This window comes from Homalodisca vitripennis, chromosome 1, assembly GCF_021130785.1.
Source record: "Homalodisca vitripennis isolate AUS2020 chromosome 1, UT_GWSS_2.1, whole genome shotgun sequence".
In the NCBI taxonomy this organism is placed as follows: Eukaryota; Metazoa; Arthropoda; class Insecta; order Hemiptera; family Cicadellidae; genus Homalodisca; species Homalodisca vitripennis.
This window is the reverse complement of record NC_060207.1, coordinates 177,454,097-177,470,952: the sequence shown is the minus strand read 5'-3', so window position 1 is coordinate 177,470,952 and position 16,856 is coordinate 177,454,097. Positions and strand designations below refer to the sequence as shown.

The 16,856-nt window shown below is 33.4% G+C and overlaps 1 protein-coding gene across 2 annotated transcripts in view; it reads left to right on the top strand.

The window, feature by feature from the left end:
• LOC124352766 (erythroid differentiation-related factor 1) overlaps positions 1-16,856 on the top strand; it is a 61,653-nt gene that overhangs the window by 12,597 nt on the left and 32,200 nt on the right. For both annotated transcript variants that reach the window (XM_046802430.1, XM_046802429.1), the window contains exons 4-10: positions 2,579-2,725; positions 4,668-4,826; positions 5,751-5,923; positions 6,614-6,873; positions 9,741-9,964; positions 12,004-12,172; positions 14,470-14,591. In XM_046802430.1, coding sequence (XP_046658386.1) covers positions 2,579-2,725; positions 4,668-4,826; positions 5,751-5,923; positions 6,614-6,873; positions 9,741-9,964; positions 12,004-12,172; positions 14,470-14,591 — 1,254 coding nt within the window. The remainder of the gene's footprint in view (positions 1-2,578; positions 2,726-4,667; positions 4,827-5,750; positions 5,924-6,613; positions 6,874-9,740; positions 9,965-12,003; positions 12,173-14,469; positions 14,592-16,856) is intronic.

Genomic DNA, 16,856 nt, shown 5'->3' with positions numbered 1-16,856 from the left:
AGGTCATCTTGTGTATCATTTCCTTGTTTCATTTCTGCCGTTTTGTTAGACTGTTATTTGTGTTTTGATTTTATCGTGTCTAAAAGTTGTGTTGATGGCTTAAAAAGGTGGTTGTGTCAATAGTTCAAAAACTGAAAGCCTTGAAGAGATAAGACAATGGTGAAACTTTATTGAAAGTGGTACAAGATTATAACATGGGAGAAACAACAGGAGATTGGAAGAGGAACCGCAATGACATTGAAAAATGGTGTTCTCAGAGAGTGACAGCAACTGCTTTGGAAAATCGGAATAAAATGAAAAAAATGTGAGTATGAATGTGTGTAAAGCAAGCGAGACTTTATGCCTTTGGTTTACTCAACATAGAGATATCAAAGGTATATCAGAACCAATCTTACAACAAAAAGCCTTTGAAATGAACTTTACGAAGGTGAACCTGATTTCACAACTAGTGTAGGTTAGATTTGTAGATGGAAGAAAAGATACAGAATTTGGCAGCTTAATATCTATGGAGAGAAGCTTTCAGCAAACTGTGTCAATTCTTTAGTTTAGGGACAACAAATTTCATACGCTATTAGACACTGAAAGCGTATCAGGTGATCAAATATTCAACTGTGATAAGACTGGTCTCAATTACAAATTGATACCGGCAAAAACACTAGCAGAAAAGGCCGAAGCGGCAGTCCCAGGTTACAAACGTAGCAAAGAAAAAGTGACAATTCTTTCATGTAGTAATGCCACTGCAAATATGAGAATGAAACTAGCTATGATAGACAAGTATAAAGTTTGTGCGCATTTAATAATGTTTCCAAAAATGCTTCTCTAGTGAAATATTGCAATAAAAAAAATAATGCTTGGATGAGCTCAGGAATATATAAAGAATAGGTTTTCAAAGAAGCTGTGCCACAAACTGAACAGTTTTTGGAATCCAAAAATTTGCCACGGAAAGCAATAATGCTGCTTGACAATGCTACATACCATCCTAACGAGGACAAACGTAATGATAACAAAATAAAGGCCATGTTTTTTGCCTCCAAATGTGACTTCTTTATGGCAGCTTATGGATAAGGGAACCTTAGGGGCAACGAAGAGGAATTATCGAAGAATGCTTTCTTCTTCAATTGACGCTATGGACCAGGGAGAAGTCATGGTGAACAAATTGTGTCATCTAATTTGAAAGACATGGCTTACTAAGTGGACCAATCATAGGAGAGTGTTGGAGCAAACACCATTGCTAAACACTCATTTGGAAAGTTTTACTCCAAGAAAATGAAGATTCTCCGTGCGGTGAAAATGTACAGGAGACCGGAACCAGATAACACTAGCCTACATTGTTACAAGTTCTGGATTGCGCAAACACAACAGAAGAGGGTGTGAATGAGGATTGCCCAAGATGAACAATATGAAGTGACAGATGAAGAAATAGTGAACATGGCAAATGGAAAAAGGAGAAGAATACGATGAAGAGGATATGGTGTTGAACCAGATTGCACACACAGGGAAAGACACAAAGTTTTAGAAAAGGCAATAAAAGTATGCAGAGCAGCTGGAGGAAACATCGTATACTGAGGTTTAACTTCTGAGAAGAATGCAAGATTTGGCGGCCAGAAAACGACAAACAGCGAGAAAACAAAAGGCCCTGTGCACAGTCCTATACTTCTGCCAAGACCTCGATCAGGCATATGGTAAACACCTAGTCAAGGACACTTAACAGGCAAGTCAGCACAGGAAAGAACTGGACAAAGTTGATAGAATACCCTGAAACTTATCTAGAATTGTAGCAGTGGCTGCTTTCAAAACTACCACTGGCCACGATTACCTGGGAGCCCATCTGCACCTCATCAGAGTAAATGCAAATGCGAACTGTACACTTTGCTAATACCCCAGAATGGACGCAGCCCACCTGCCCCAGTGTCCAGCCCTAGCCATCAACCCCACAGACGATGAGGATGGCTACAGGAAGATCGCCTGCCTCTACTGGTATCACAACAACAAAAGACAATTAAAAACTCTTTTTTTACCCAAACTTAAATTTAGTTTTTTAGTTCACTGCACTGTATGCGAGAATGTACCTACTGTAATAATGTGTTTTATTACTTTATCTTAAGTGCATTTTGATGTGCAAATAAAATTAACTGCTGATCTGATCAGGCAGTTATGTGGGAATGACAGACCCGGAATCGGACGCCTCGACAGTGGTGTCCGTGAATTGGTCGGATTGTGTATGGTGGCCTTTACACAATTTTAACATTGTTTTTATCATTTTCTGTGTTGTCCGACCTTTTTGCTTATCTGACCTTGCCACATTCGGTTTAGGTCAGATAATCAAGACTCTTCTGTATAATGAATTCAATATAATGCTGTACTTTTGCATTTTTAATTGCTAGTGCCATTGCCGTTGCCTTAGAGGCTACAACAGGTAGGTCAGTGGGTTAATGCTGTTATATCTGTATTCATTTATCCACATCCTTGGCTTGCTAAGTGTTAATAGTTTGCTAGTGAAGTTTGCTACTTAGTTTTTTTGTCAAATGATAGCTATTACCAATTCCAACATGAAATCTTATAGCTAATGGTTTAACAGGTGAGTATGATGGTGCATTGCATTGAGAAGACATTGCTCATTGATGAGTTTGATATCCACAAACATCTGCTCCGCACGTCAGAGTCCGATTGGGAATGGTTACGCAAATTCTTTGTTGAACAGGTTCTTCAGACTCTAAGTGAAAAGGTATGTAATTCTTTGTTTTTAATTTGTTTTAAAAGGTATTTTTTTGTTATTTTTTTATGTGAAATTAATTAGCCCTTTCCCTTCCCTACATTCTGTAACAAATACACAAGCCATATTTTTTTAACCCTAGAGCTGGAAATGTATACTCTCTGAAGTGGTATAGTGTTTTAGACCAACTGCTCATGTATTTTTCTAATGCTTATTATCAACCTCAATCAATACTCCAAACTTAACATAATATATAATTTTAAAAAATACATAGAAAAATATTTTATATATATTTATATATATACAGGGTCTCTAAAAAATGCCGGGATTTTGAACTGCTATTAGATAAAAATTATTTAACATAAGTGAACAATTTAAAGTCAGATATAAGAGAAAAGAACAAATTTTATTTTCATAGCTTAATACATTTTTATGTGAGCTCCACTAGTTGCTCTGCATTTATCAAAGCGGTATTCTGTTTCTCACCAAGTGTTGTGCAGGATCTCTGGTGTCACAGTTGTGATTGCTTCTGAAAGTAACCCACGCAGATCCTGTGAACATTTTTTACCAAATCCACTATTGCTTCATTATGGACTGTAACAGTTGAGCCTTCTTCTTTGTATGTTTTGGACCATAGCTTTCGCCAAGACTTCTGAAGTGTAGTAGGCTTGACTTTCCTTCAATAGTCAATAGTCAAACGTCTTTATTCATGAATCATGTACATTGGTGGTACATGCCAAAGCGATAAAAAAATGTCGTCTTTTATGTTGAATTTCTTTTGAAAGTCAATCAATCATCATACGGGCTGAATTTTAAGCGTAACATGCTTATATTTTTTCACCACTTTACTTTTAAAAATGCATGGTTTAGAAAACATAGCACAGGAAGTTAGTCACAATAAATCAAACTGACGGGAAATGAGCAGTTTTTACTGTATTGTACACTGTTTAATCACTTATGCACAATTAACAAGCTGTCTAGCAGAGACAAAGGAAATCGTCAGACTGTCACAAAATGGTGGGTGTTTATCAGTCAGTAACCTACAGTAAACTCTCTTCCAACTGAATCTAAACTCTACCAAGCATTCTTTCTTATTTTAATATGAAACTAAACGTGTAGGCTTTGTTAGTCAGGACCAAATTTTTTAAAATTACCTTTTGAATGCGGCATACTTTCGCAAGATTGTTGCCGGACTGTGGAAAGTGCTGAACCCTTGGGTGCCGAATTAGCGGGCTTTTACTGTATGTGTATATAAGTTCCACAGGAAAAGCTCTGATATCCGAGTTCTTACATTACAGCCTGACCGAGCTGGAGTAGGAGAATGAGCCGGTGGCAGGTCTGTTGTCTCCTGGTCAACAGTCACTTCCATTAATAATCTTTATGTTGCATTATTGTTTCTCAGGATGTTGGTATCTCTACCAAGAACAAGAGCAGACATGCTCTTCAGCAGAGAGCTCTGGTATCCAAGTTCTTACATTACAGCCTGACCGAGCTGGAGTAGGAGAATGAGCCGGTGGCAGGTCTGTTGTCTCCTGGTCAACAGTCACTTCCATTAATAATCTTTATGTTGCATTATTGTTTCTCAGGATGTTGGTATCTCTACCAAGAACAAGAGCAGACATGCTCTTCAGCAGAGAGCTCTGGTATCCAAGTTCCTACATTACAGCCTGACCGAGCTGGAGTAGGAGAATGAGCCGGTGGCAGGTCTGTTGTCTCCTGGTCAACAGTCACTTCCATTAATAATCTTTATGTTGCATTATTGTTCCTCAGGATGTTGGTATCTCTACCAAGAACAAGAGCAGACATGCTCTTCAGCAGAGAGCTCTGGTATCCGAGTTCTTACATTACAGCCTGACCAAGCTGGAGTAGGAGAATGAGCCGGTGGCAGGTCTGTTGTCTCCTGGTCAACAGTCACTTCCATTAATAATCTTTATGTTGCATTATTGTTTCTCAGGATGTTGGTATCTCTACCAAGAACAAGAGCAGACATGCTCTTCAGCAGAGAGCTCTGGTATCCAAGTTCCTACATTACAGCCTTGCCGAGCCGGAGCAGGAGAATGAGCCAGTAGCAGGGCCGTCTCATGATCAACATTCTCAGGAAACTCTTACCAAGGTCTCAACAATTTTCTTGTTCATTTGTCAATTTCGTCCGATAAAATTAACATAGAACTTTTTACCAAGGGTATATTTCTTTATCCATAAAACTAGCAGACAATTCTCTGTTAAAATGTATTATAAAAAAAATAAACTTATATTTAAATTGTTCCACTTAGTTAATTTAAATTCATTTTTTGTAATGAAATTAAAAATACAATAAAAACAGTTTTCTGAAATTAGAGTATAAAAATATTCAATAGAAAATAAAATGAAATGGTTATGTTTATTTATCTGTTCTATCAATTTAACAGCTTACCAATTTTATATAAAACACCATAAATGTTGCTGTTTAAAAAAATAGTTATTATTTTATAAAAATAAAAATAAAAACAAAAACATTTTATTACACTACTCTGCTATAACTATTACACATTGTTACAGCATGAAGGAAACACGGCTTAAATAGTATTGTGACACTTGTTTTGTAATAATACAAAAATTAAATCTTTGAATGTTTAGATTTATTTAAAAACTAATCACAACCATAAAGAATAATAATTATCTATGACAAAATATTTTTATTTTTGTAAAAATGACTTCAAACTTTTTTTTATTCTGTGGGTAATTTGTGACAGAATATTGTAAAATAATAATTTATTTAGGTTTTTCCGATAGAACTCAAGATACTGTAGTGTAGGAAGTATCTCTAATATATTTCTAATATTATTTGTTGGTTTCACTTGTTCATAGTTTTTTTGTACCTTCTGGTTATCTTGTATGTGTACATTTACTTCCTTATCCATCACACAATACTCCTGTACCATATAGTGTAGTTATTTGAAATTGTCTTCATCTCTATACTAAACTGCTTAAATCCGATACATTTAATGTTTCATGTCAATTTTGGCAGTCACGTTGATATGAATGCTGTAATTTACAGATCTGGCCGCCTCTACCTGAGCCTAGACTGGAGGAAGAGACGCCGGATCCAGCCACTGAACACACCTTTAACCGCAATGTCGTTTGGACTTTCGAGGATATCCAAATGCTCTTGGGAACAGATCTCCCAATATTTGGTGGCCCCACCCATCCTTGCATCAGTCTCAGGCTCAGGTACACATACATAACTCAGCAAAAAGATCTAATTTGCTCAAATGGAACTAATTCTTTATACATTTTTTATACATTACATTCAATTCCAAGGCCTTAATTGTTTTGTAACTTTTAAGTTTTGTATAAAAAAATCTTGCTTTGGAAGGGATCAGCATTAGGTGGAAACCAACTAGCTATAACTAGAGGATAATATCTACGTATTTTGATGCACTGATTATAATTGCTCCAACATTTTTAATAGCCAAAAAATTATCCTCAAATTATGTAGACAATTCTACTTGAGGGAGATATAGCATTTCACAAAATTGCAAAAGTAGTGGTGGAAGTAAATGCAAAACCATAGGCTGATGAATGAGAAAAAACAGTCATCTAAATTTTCTGCTATACACTATGACGAAGAATTGCTAACATTATAAAAGCCTCAAGATAATTTGGCATTGTGGTTTTGTTTTAACATCTGATGACTAAAAATAGCTGTCCACAATGAGTTTGTAATGTATATTTTCATTGTTTTTCATTTTGTATCTTAGTATCAATAGTATTTAATAAAAATGGAAATTAATCATTCTTTGTAATGATTGACATGTGGTGTGTTAATTCTCTAATCACAATTACAATCACCAGTGTAGGATAATGAGCTGCTGCACTATAACACCTGATTCAGGTAGAATATCACTGACCCTGTTGCAGAGATATGGCCAAGCCAATCAGTGTATTGACTGGGATTGACTACTGGTTGGATAACCTGATGTGCAACGTACCTGAGGTGATTATGTGTTTCCATCTGGACGGAATTGTGCAACGCTATGAACTAGTCAAGACCGAGGATCTGCCACAGCTGCCTGACTCACAGTTCTCGCCCAATATCATCCGTGACGTAGCACAGAACATACTGTCTTTTCTCAAGACCAATGCTACAAAGGCAGGTCACACCTACTGGCTTTTCAAAGGTATGTTGTGTCTAACTTTTGTTCAAATTGGTTTGTGAATGATGGCTAGAACCTCTGTGGTGTCCGGATGTTTTTTAATATGGTACATTCCACTTTAGCTTCGTCCATGTTGTCATTGCTGTGGCAAGGAAAGATCGGAACATAGTGAAGTTGTATATTTTGACTAATCTAAACTAGACTAGAAATTACATTTCAAATAGTTTGAAGTTGGTTTGGTTGAGTTCAGTACAGGTAATTTAGTTTCTTTATCCAAAAAGTAATTAGTATTGGTGGAACTCAGTAAAAACTAAAAAAAATATTGTGTTATGTGTTTTTAAATGAAAATTTACATTTAATCCTGAATGCGAATAATGCACATTATTATATCATACCAATTAAAATTGACTACAGTTTTGTATATAATTGTCCCTTAGTTGTAAAATAAATTTCGTTCCCATCAATATTATGTAACATTTTATTTCCAATTTCTTTTTGTAAGTTTTAGATTGTCAATGAAAATAAGAGCTAAACAAACTTGACGACCAAGTCAAGAAGAAGACTGGTCTGTAAAACCATTGTAAGTAAACTTTAAGAAAATTATAAACTTTCGTGTCTAAGAACTCTTTTGCGATCCTTTCCATTCCTCAATATGCTCCAGAAAAGAACCTGCCAAGCTTACCTTAAATTCCTAATGGTCTGCACTTCACTTTTAATTATAGTATTACTAAGAAGTGTAAAAATATAATTGATCTTGAAAGGATCACAGGATTTATGACATTTTCTATCGTTATGTATATTACAAAATTGATCTTGTTGAACTAGACAAGTGTTATTTTGGTATTAGTGTCATTAAACTTAATTTTCATATAATGTAAGGAATAAAATATCTAAAATTAATCACAATGTAATTATTTTCATTTATCAATATCCTGCTATATTAGGCAAATATCTTTCAGTGCCTTATAATATATGTTTATTTTCAAACGTAGTAACTGAAAATAAGAACTCTGCTGTGGATGCTATAACTTATTTATAACTTAACTATTTTGAAATATTGAGTAACCAAGCTTACATAATTTAATGTGTGGAACTAGTGTCTAACATGACCACTAAAATTACTAATAACACAACTTCTGAAGTATATTGGATTCAACACCAACAACATTATTATGTGTTTGATTATACTATTTTTATACGTCTTTCTGACCTCAAGGGGTAGGTACTCTTGTACCCTAGAATAATACAAGTTCAGTAAGTTACGTCCAATTTAGGAATTTAAAAGAGAAACAATCCCTCAAACTCAGTCTCAATGTAAAAATGAAAAATCGGACTACAGTTACAAACTTAGTAATGCTAACAATAAAATTAACAGTTGATAAGAAACCAATTACTCTACTAAACAAAACACATTAGTTTACTCAGTGATCCTAACTAACTATAAGTTTGACAATTGATAAGAAGCTAGAAACAAAAAAATGACAAATGTTTAAAACTTTCTGAGCCCAAGCTCTTTTTTAAACCTGTTTTAGCAATAGATTAGATACTTCTTTAGATTTTTGAATTCCATGTAGATTGTGTAGCTCTATAAAAATTCTTACACATAACTAACAAATCCTTAATGAATGGTTCACTACATGTAAACCAATAAATTCAACATTTAAGAAATTAAAGTCAAAATTGAAAAAGACATAAAAATCATTTAGAGAGTAAGTTTTTTACAAGTTATTTGGTAAATAAATTTGAAAGTAACTCTCAATATATTATTCTAGGTATTATACCATTTAAAGTTACACCTTTATCATACTGATTACAAGCTTTTCAATACCTAGTGAATAAATTTCTGTTGTCTGTAAATTGTATTGACTCAACTACCCCTTTAAAGTAAAAAGGTCTGAAACAAATTTTAGGAAACAAGAAAACAAATATAATCTTAACTATAAAAAAAGTATAAAGAAATGTTCAAAAACAAGTATACAAACTGAACATGTTTAGAAAATAAATAATTCTGAGAATACAAATAAATACACATGTAATTATATCAGAGATTAATCATTTATGGAATAAAGAAAATTAAATTGATATCCATACAGATTGTAAATTAAATATAGCAGAAGATGCCAAAATGCTCTTACAAATTTCTTTGCCAAGATTGCTGATTATCTTATAAATCCTCATTATTGTACAATCAAGGGAGTGTTCATGAGTTTGGGATTTCGCAGATCATTACTATTGTAAATTTGGAGCTAAAGTAATCCTGGACTAAATATTTTCTTCATGAACTTGAGACCAAATCAGAAAATTTTTAGATTATATTAGCTTGGAACTATTGTAGTCCTGACCCATTGAAACGGGAAATCAAAGGAATAAATATCTTTTCCTGATATTGACAACAAGACTGCTACTGGAAAATTTTACAGGGTGTGGGGAAAAATAGTACCTGATGACTCAGTTTGCTTTTAATACAGTCTTTTGTGATGTGTCTGACGAAGATAGCCTTGCTATCAAAAGGCCTCACAAAAATAAAAGTTTTAAATATTGATTTATATGTTTGAATATAAATGAGTTATAGTATAATTAATGTTATGAAATTATAGTATTTAGTTGTATTGGATAGTTATATATCCTGGTTAAATGTAAAATTAATACATAGTCATGTGAAATATCAGTATGTTTAAAAATACTTTAATATCTTACACAAATTGATTTCACTAAAGCTATGCTATTTGTACACAATTATATTGCCACTTAATATAATATTCACTAATAAGTTAATATAAAATCTTTAAAATACATTCAAGCTAAAGTTTTGGCTTTAGAACAAATTGTTAAATACCATCTTATTACTTTATATGAATTGTTCTATTAAATCTTCCTCCACGCTGTTGCAGGTAAGGACCAGGACATAGTAAAGCTGTACGATCTGACCAGTCTGTGCTCAGATGGACTCATGAAGGATGGGCAGAACCCCTTTACAGTCCCAGTAGCTATGCTGTTCTACAGGGTGGCTCGCAATATGAAACATTCCACCGAGCCTTCCTCCATGAAACCGGGAACCATCAGGGCTCTTCTCAAGAACTGTGTGTCTCTCCTACCCAGGGAGAAATATCCTCAGGTATTCTTAACAGAAATTCAATACTTTCTGCAAGATTTATAATTTAAATTTCATATTTTATATTTTTATGTATTTTTTGAGTATAGGAATCTTTTGTGGGATAAAATTCTCTAATGTTCAGTCATTCAGTGTGTTTGTTATTGTGTGATAACTTTCTTACATTAATACGGGTATCACTCTGAATGTTTTTATATACAGGGTCTACAAAAAGTCCTGGAACTGCATGTTATTTTTTTTAAGTATTACAGATTAAGTAGGTCTCTATTAGGAGAACACAATGCCACATACCTGACCTCAAAAAGTTCACCCTATCCAAAATGGCGGCGGTTTAAAATTATAAACTTGATCTAGTTGAATGAAATCATTCCTTGTGTTAGATAAAATAATGAAAGCCCAATAGTTTAATGTTAAACCCGAACTATGTTCTCATTTAAGATTTTCTTCTGACTCCTTGTAGACCATCCCCAGTATGATGGAAAAATTGATATTTGCTTAAAAAATGTAGATTTTTTTGTATAGTACTTTGTGTAAAGTTTCATATCCTGCTTTATGCGCAATCGTTCAAAAAATAAAATACTGTTCTCAGACTTTTTGTAGACACTGTATAAGAAGAGCTTTTGTGATAGATTCACCAAACGTTAGGCATGCTTAAAGTAATACTCACCAGTGTCAATGCACTTTTGAAGTTAAATTTTCTACCAGTTAAAAGCATCCAGACACTCAATTTTTGGATAGGAGTCAAAATATTTACGTTTCATCATCACTTTTGGCTTCCAAAGATAAGTGATGACCGCACAAATGTTCCTTCAGATTGAAGAATAATCAGAAGTCGCACATAGCGTGAACAGCTTAATAAAGGGTATGCTCCACTGTTTTGATGCCATTTTCAGCCAAAAAGTTCAAAGTTTTTGCCCCAGTGTGAAAAAAGAATTGTCGTTGGTGGAAAATTAAAATCTTAATGTTCAAGTTATGACAAACTTCTGGCAAGTGTTCTTCAGTGTACCAACTTACTGTGACAGTCCTATTGTCTCTCATGATTAATAATCTTCACCAATTTTGTGCTCCTGAAGAAAATGGTCTGGATTACTTTCTTTACTGATTATTTTTGTGTGACCATTATGGGAGATGGCATGTCTCCAAACACCCATATGTAATTCTCTCCTCAAGTTAGAATGGCATGAAATGGTATGTACGTCTCATCAGCAGTGACATTTGCTGATGACCATTATTAATCAGCTGGAGTGTCTGATGACAGATTCTTATACGCTCAAAATTTTGCTTATGTATAAAATTGAGAAACAATTAACCTGACTTTATTAAAAGTTGTGCAAGATAATTCACACTGCTGCGGTTCTAATCCCTAGGGAAGCTTCAATCATTAAATAAGTGGAGTGTCTGTCCTCTTTGATCATAGTTCATACCAGATCAACGATTTCTTGAGTGATGGCAGATTGTAGTCTTTCCGAATGTTCATCGTCTTGGAAGCAAATTATGGGCCCTTTGAAATTCGAATACCAACGAAAAACGGTAACACAGGGTGGTTCTTTTGAACCAAAAGCTATTTTGAGACGTTCAATGCATTCCTCTTGAGAGAACCCAACTCTAAATTCATAGCCCGAAAATGCTGTCTCAAAAACTCCTTGACATAAAAGGATGTAGGGCATTTGCCATAGTTAAAAAATTAATTAAAAATGTTTAACACGTTATATCTGAAATCATATTTTTCTATCAAACCATCCATCGTCAAATAACAAACTTTAAACAATGAATTCCATGACTTCATGAAATTGATCTTTCCGAACAGACGACACAAGTACACTGAAGAACCCAAGCCCCAGGTACTGACTGGCATTTGAACAATCAGATAAGAATGATAAGATTTTTGTAGTATGTACTGTCTGCCTGTATCTCAAAACTTTCATAGTGACTCTCATAGTTAAGAAAAGGAGCTTTCCTTGTAACAAAGACATTTATTCTCTAACAATTTTATACTAAGTTAGAAACCTTTGAATTAGATTATTGATAACTTTGGTGTCTAGATAGTGACATCGGCCCACTACATGTTGTCAGACCTGTACATGCCTTTGACTGAGGAAATTAAGGATGAACCAGTGTCTCCAGAGCCCTCCGGTGAGGATGAGGATGAGGAGCAGAACACTTCGCCCATCCAGAGTCTGACAATATCAAACGACATGCAGCCACCTCCTTGTGAGTGACAAAAATCTATAAGATGTTTCTTATTAATTTTATTAACTTATTTTAAAACTTAAAAGATGCTTTAATCAATGAAATGGCCAAAAAACATATTGTGAAGATAATTTTTGTGTATATAAAGATTGTTATAACTGATTTGTGAATTAATGTGCTTTAACTTTCTTTGTTTTTCCAATTTCTAAAATTATATAATTAAATATTTTTAATTTTCTTCAATTAAAAGAACAGTGGTAATATAAAGAACTGTGTATATATAAAGGTTAAATTTGTTGTGTTTTTATTCTGTCTCTATCTTTAGTGTGTTGGAAAGTACAAAAAAAGGAATGATAAAAGAATATAAATTATTAAGTCGTAATTTTTCCCTAAACCAAAGGAAGAGCCAAGTCAAATTAAACTAAGGTTTTGCTATAGATATCTGCTTGTTGTCATCAGGGTCTGTTTGGTTCAAACATGACAAATTCTCAGATCTAATATTACAAGAAATGTGTTTGTGAAGTACAAGATTCACTCATAACTATCAATATGTGTTCTGTAATATTCACTCGTTCATTGATACTCAATAAACCGCGTTATACAGTAGCTTAATACAGCACAAAATGTTAATAACTTGAATTCAGAAATGGTATAAGAGTATATAAAAATCGTATCCCAAAAATTAATTACAAAATTTCTTATATCTTGTGAATAATATAAAATTGACAGAATTATCTTAATACTACACTTTGTCCATTTACTTGTTATTTCCTTAGTAATCTCCAGTAAGTTCTACATAACATTGTTAAATCATAACAAATGTGTGTATATATATATATATAAATAAAATATATGTATATATATATATATATATATATATACGAGGGTCGTCCACAAAGTAACCTCCGTTTTGAAATAAAAAATAAACCAGTTGAGATACAAAAAGTTTATTATATAAATGTTAAAACTACAGCTTTTCTCTACTTTTCTACATATTCACCAGACAAATTCAAGCACTTATCATATCTTTTAAACAGTTTTTGAAATTCCGTCTTTAAAAAAATCTGCCGCCTGAGAACGTAGCCAACCTGTCACAGCGTTTTGAAGCTCTTCATCACTCGCAAACCTCTGAGATGCAAGCCACCGCTTCATGTACTGGAAAAGATAGAAATCACTGGGAGCCAGGTCCGGGCTGTAGGGGGGGTGGGTAAAAAAACGTCCCATTTGAACTTTTCCAAAAGTTCTGCTGTTCTTTGAGCTGTATGAAGACAGGGGGTTGTCATGGACAAACACAACACCAGATGTCAGAAGACCATGACGCTTGTTTTGAATCGCTCGTCGTAGCCATTTTAAGGTTTCACAGTAAAAGGTTTTCAGGAAAATGATCCGAAAGTTCCGAGATTGTGAAGCGACGGTTCTTGCGAATTTTCTCATCCACTTTGTTCACCAAGTCATCACTGACGAGAGATGCCCTACCACTCCGGTCTTCATCGTGAACGTTCGTTCTTTCCATTTTTAAAAAAACGAACCCATTGACGGACTCATAGTGTTTGGGCCATACACCGCACTCAATTCACGATGAATTTTAGCTGCTGTGTAACTTTTCGATCACAGAAATCTTATTACACCACGAAGTTCACACTTGGCGGATTTTCTGTCACGGCGCTCATGTTTTTGCGTTGTAACAAAAGAACGCGCGATCGCACGATGCTCTCCCTTGCACAGCTAGAAGCGTAATGAACGGCTGCGCACACCGATGTGAGAATGGCGGCGCTACCCCCACTACTTATCGCGCCACGCCCAAACGGCGGTTACTTTATGGACGACCCTCGTATATACATACATTGTTTTGAATTTGATACTACACATTTTTAATCCAATTTTCAAATTTACTACTTCATTAAATTTAATAAAAAAAAATATGAAAAGCTTAAAATTACAAGCAAGAGCCCAGTGAGTTGAGATGAATATTCTGGCTCAACTAACAATGGCCAAGTATTTCATGAAACTAAAACATATTCTAAGAAAAGTAAAGATGGAAAACCTGTTTGTGAAATATTTTTAGGGAGAGTTGTTATGATATTTGACTAGATATTAACCAGTTATGATATTTGACTAGATATTAAACAATAGCGAAGGTTGCTTTGAATTAAAAACAATCTGTGCTTCCACTTATCTAACTTACTCTTGATCCTTGACATAGCATTACAATTCAGGTATACCCATCTAACTGTTACCCTATAAAGAAACTCGTGTTTACTGTAGCAATAAAATACAATCCAAGGGAATGTCTATGGTCATCACTGTGAATGTTGCAGTGCCGAGGTATGTGCCTCCTCCTCCTGTGGTAGGCAGCATAGCTCAGAGGGCTGGTCCTGCTCTGGAACATGTCTTGGCAGGACTGCAATGTTTGCCATTCTTTGAGATTTCAGACCCAACTGTAAGTAATGAAAATTTTAATGTAAATATCTGAAACAGTGGAAAATAACTTGTTCATTTTTTAGCCAGAACTAGACCTCACACTATTTTCAATATTGTACTGTGTCACTCTTTCATATTTTGAGTGACCGTTTAGATTTTAGTTATTGGTTAACAGTTCAAATTTTATGGGTACTATAAAATATTTTATTATATTAATATGTTTTCTGTAATTGATCTTAGTCTGTCCAATCCAATAGAGTACTCTTATTTCTTGATTGATCTTAAAGTATAATTATTAAAAAGTCTATTAATTATTTATGTTCTTTTTATTGCTTTTTAAATTTGTTAGAAATAAGCCTATTTCAAATTTTATAATTGGCTTCATCTTGCATTGTAAATTAATAGAAACAGCATTGTAAGTAGTGATGAGTTGAAGTCGAATCTGAATCCAAATAATCTTAATGATTTGTGTTCTAGAATTAATTGATAAGATTTGACAATTGAATCAACTGTCATTTCCTGTGTGACTAATAATTGGACAGACGTCGTGTTCATGTCCCTCTACTTTCAGAAACGTTTGTAGATCATAGATATTGGTCTGCATGAAAACTATTATAAACAGAATCCAATATCCCTTTTAACGATATTTCTTCTTTTTTTTAAGGAGAGGCCGATTTTCTCGATTGGTTGAGGGTAATTTAAAAATGTGATTAAATTACCCAAAATAATCTATTATCAGAAAACCAAATACCTGTCAAACGACAACCCACATATATCCAGGCACAAGCCACTAATTAATTATGCTGTGTTAGTAGAGGGACCATGCTGAAGTCTCGGACTTAAAGAGTGAAATATCGTATTAATGTCATTACATGTATATATTTACTTTATATATTATACTAATCAATCTTTAATAAGATTTGACATATTTATAAGTCTTCATTAGATTATTGCCCTTTGTACAAATTTAGTGATATTAGAAGTTCAGCTATATTTGTATAAATACATTGATTTAACCCTTGTTTTTAAAGCATAATTTAAATTTTGAAATAAAATCTATTTTCTTTTATTTAATTTATTGGAGCAATAACTACAGTGGAGTAGCTGTTTCAATATATATGCTAATTTATTGTAGCATTACTTTTTATCCATTTTATCAACTACTAGCACTATCAATAATTAAGTTTATCTTGCTCTAGCCGAGGAAATATCTCGTTTTTCATATTTTTAAGAATAATATTTTTTTAATTTATTGATTTAGAATTCTAAATATTTTAACTATTATTCATTTATTACTGAACAAATTTTTAAGCTGACTCTTGTTTTGACTTGCCTACCTGATTTTTATATTATTTGTCATTTGTTAAGTGTTTTATTTTTAATTATTTAAATTAATTTGAATATCTTGACCTTATGACATTATAAACATAAATGGTGTCTTAAATAGGTAACTTTATTTATGCTTTCAATTATATGGAGGCTGGTTAGAAACATTTTGGTTCCATGAAATTTTTGAAGATTATCTAATACTTTGTATCTAATTTAATACGCCAAATTAAAATAATCCTAAATTTTAACTTACTTTACGTACTTGCATTAGTGATGCTTGCAACTGGTTTTGTTTATGTAAATATAATGAAGTGTAAATTTAAAGCTTCTATAAATATCTTGACTCGATACTTATAGAAATCATCATACTGCTGCTGTATGGTACATAGCTAGATACTTAAGTCGGTGAATCCAATATTAATTAAAAACGATTTGTTGGTGCTAAACACTCATTTCACATTTAACAGATCTGTTGGCATTTTTGCCCACTTCTCTTCCGTTGTCTAGAAAATGTTTTATCTGAGTATTGCTTCTTTTGTCCAAGCCTGGGTAATTGATAGATTGTTTTGCTTGTTATTATTCTAGCTACATAATATAAAATATAAGTATATGTTGATACTTCTACATAATGGTTCCTCTCTGTTCTCCAATGTTTTTCATTGTCATCATCAAAATATATTTATTGAATTTATTTATATCACAGTATTAATTAATTAAATGTTTCTTTGTACTTCACAGTACTTGATATTAAATTTAACGCTAGAGCTAGGAAGTGCACTCACTCTAAGAGAGTTAGTCAAGGTAAATAAAAATGAAAAATAATATTAGATAGGTAAACATAAGTTAATTTTATTGTTGTAAAGTTCATTACTTTTTATGGAACCCTATATCTGTGTGAGTTCACATTTCTGTGAACTCAGTATAAATTATGCTGAAAGGTTCCTCTTTAATAGAT